The 1,392-nt window shown below is 59.3% G+C and overlaps 1 protein-coding gene across 1 annotated transcript in view; it reads left to right on the top strand.

The window, feature by feature from the left end:
• NADSYN1 (NAD synthetase 1) overlaps window positions 1-1,392 on the top strand; it is a 22,933-nt gene that overhangs the window by 19,074 nt on the left and 2,467 nt on the right. Inside the window, 1 exon segment of the mRNA XM_014539914.1 lies at window positions 1,108-1,236. Coding sequence (XP_014395400.1) covers window positions 1,108-1,236 — 129 coding nt within the window.

The raw sequence follows: 1,392 nt of genomic DNA, 5'->3' as shown, positions 1-1,392 counted from the left end.
GGGAGGGGGTCAGGTCCTGCGCACGAGGCCGTCCGTCCCCTTCGTGAGGGCAGGTGTCTCCCCGCAGCCCCTGCTCGCTGAGCGGGGCCCTCGGTTTCGCTCTTTGTGGGATGCGCTCGAGTTTTCCGTGGTTTCTCCCTGGACCTGTGGGTTGTTTAGGATGATCTTACTTTTCATCTCATTTTAGTTTGTGAGTTTCCAAACGTCTGTCATTGATTTGGCACCTGCTCTGTTGCGATCAGGGAGCTGGCCGCGTGCCGTGTCCGTGTCCTCGTGTGGTTGCGCCTGTCTCCTGCCTTCCTGCCTCCTCCAGGCAGCCCTGGGCCGTGGCCGCATCGCCTTGGCCTCTCCCCCGTCTCCTCTTCTGTCTCTGAGAAGGCCCCTCACCCTGGATGTAGGGCCCACCTCCCACCCAGGCTCATCTTATCCTGAGATCCTTCTTACACCTGCAAGGGTTAGCCTTTTTCCAAATACATTCACAATTTGCAGGTCCCGGGGCTTAGGGCCAGAACGTCTCCTTTGAGAGGCCGCAGCTCCAGTCCTCCAAGCCACATGTCTGGTTCGTCTTTTTAATTTTTACTTTTTAAAACTATTTTTTTTTATTGGTTTCAGAGAGGAAGGGAGACGGGGAGAGAGAGAGAAACATCAGTGATGAGAATCATTGGTTGGCTGCGTCCTGCACACCCCACACTGCGGATCAAGCCTGCAACCCGGGCCTGTGCCTGTACTGGGATTCAAACCCAGGACCTGTTAGGCAACACTCTATCCATTGAGCCAAACCAGCCAGGGCTTTATTTAATTTTCAAGAGTAACTTGAGAGGGAGAGGGAGAGGGAGAGGGAGAGGAACTTTGATTTGTGTCCCACTCATCTATGCATTCACTGTTGACTCCCGCATGTGCCCTGACGGGGGATCGAACCCGCAACCTTGGCGCATCGGGACTTGGCTCTAACCCAGAGCCCCCGGCCGGCAGGTCCGTCTGCTTTCTGAAAGTGGCCTCCTCCTCGGCCCGTCGGTGTCGGGGACCGAGGCCCGGCCCTGGTCCCGGTGCCTGTCTCCCCAGGAAGCTCGCAGCGCCCGGCTCTGACCCGCCTCGCCCTCCCCGCAGGAGGACATGGGGATGACGTACGCCGAGCTCTCGGTCTACGGGAGGCTCCGGAAGATCGCCAAGACCGGCCCCTACAGCATGTTCTGCAAACTCCTGCACCTGTGGAGGGACGTCTGCACCCCCCGGCAGGTACCGTGCCGACGCTCACAGGGGGGTATTGGGGGGCTTGGGGGTGAGGGCAGGTGGTCACCTGGCAGCGGCAGGTTTGACTGGCAGGGCAACTGTGAGCTAAAACCAGGACGCTCCGTCTCACTGACACCCCCGTCCAGTCCCCAGCCCACCTCG

The sequence above is a fragment of the Myotis brandtii genome, unplaced genomic scaffold (assembly GCF_000412655.1).
Source record: "Myotis brandtii unplaced genomic scaffold, ASM41265v1 scaffold2300, whole genome shotgun sequence".
Lineage (NCBI taxonomy): Eukaryota > Metazoa > Chordata > Mammalia > Chiroptera > Vespertilionidae > Myotis > Myotis brandtii.
This window is presented reverse-complemented; position numbering and strand designations above follow the sequence as displayed.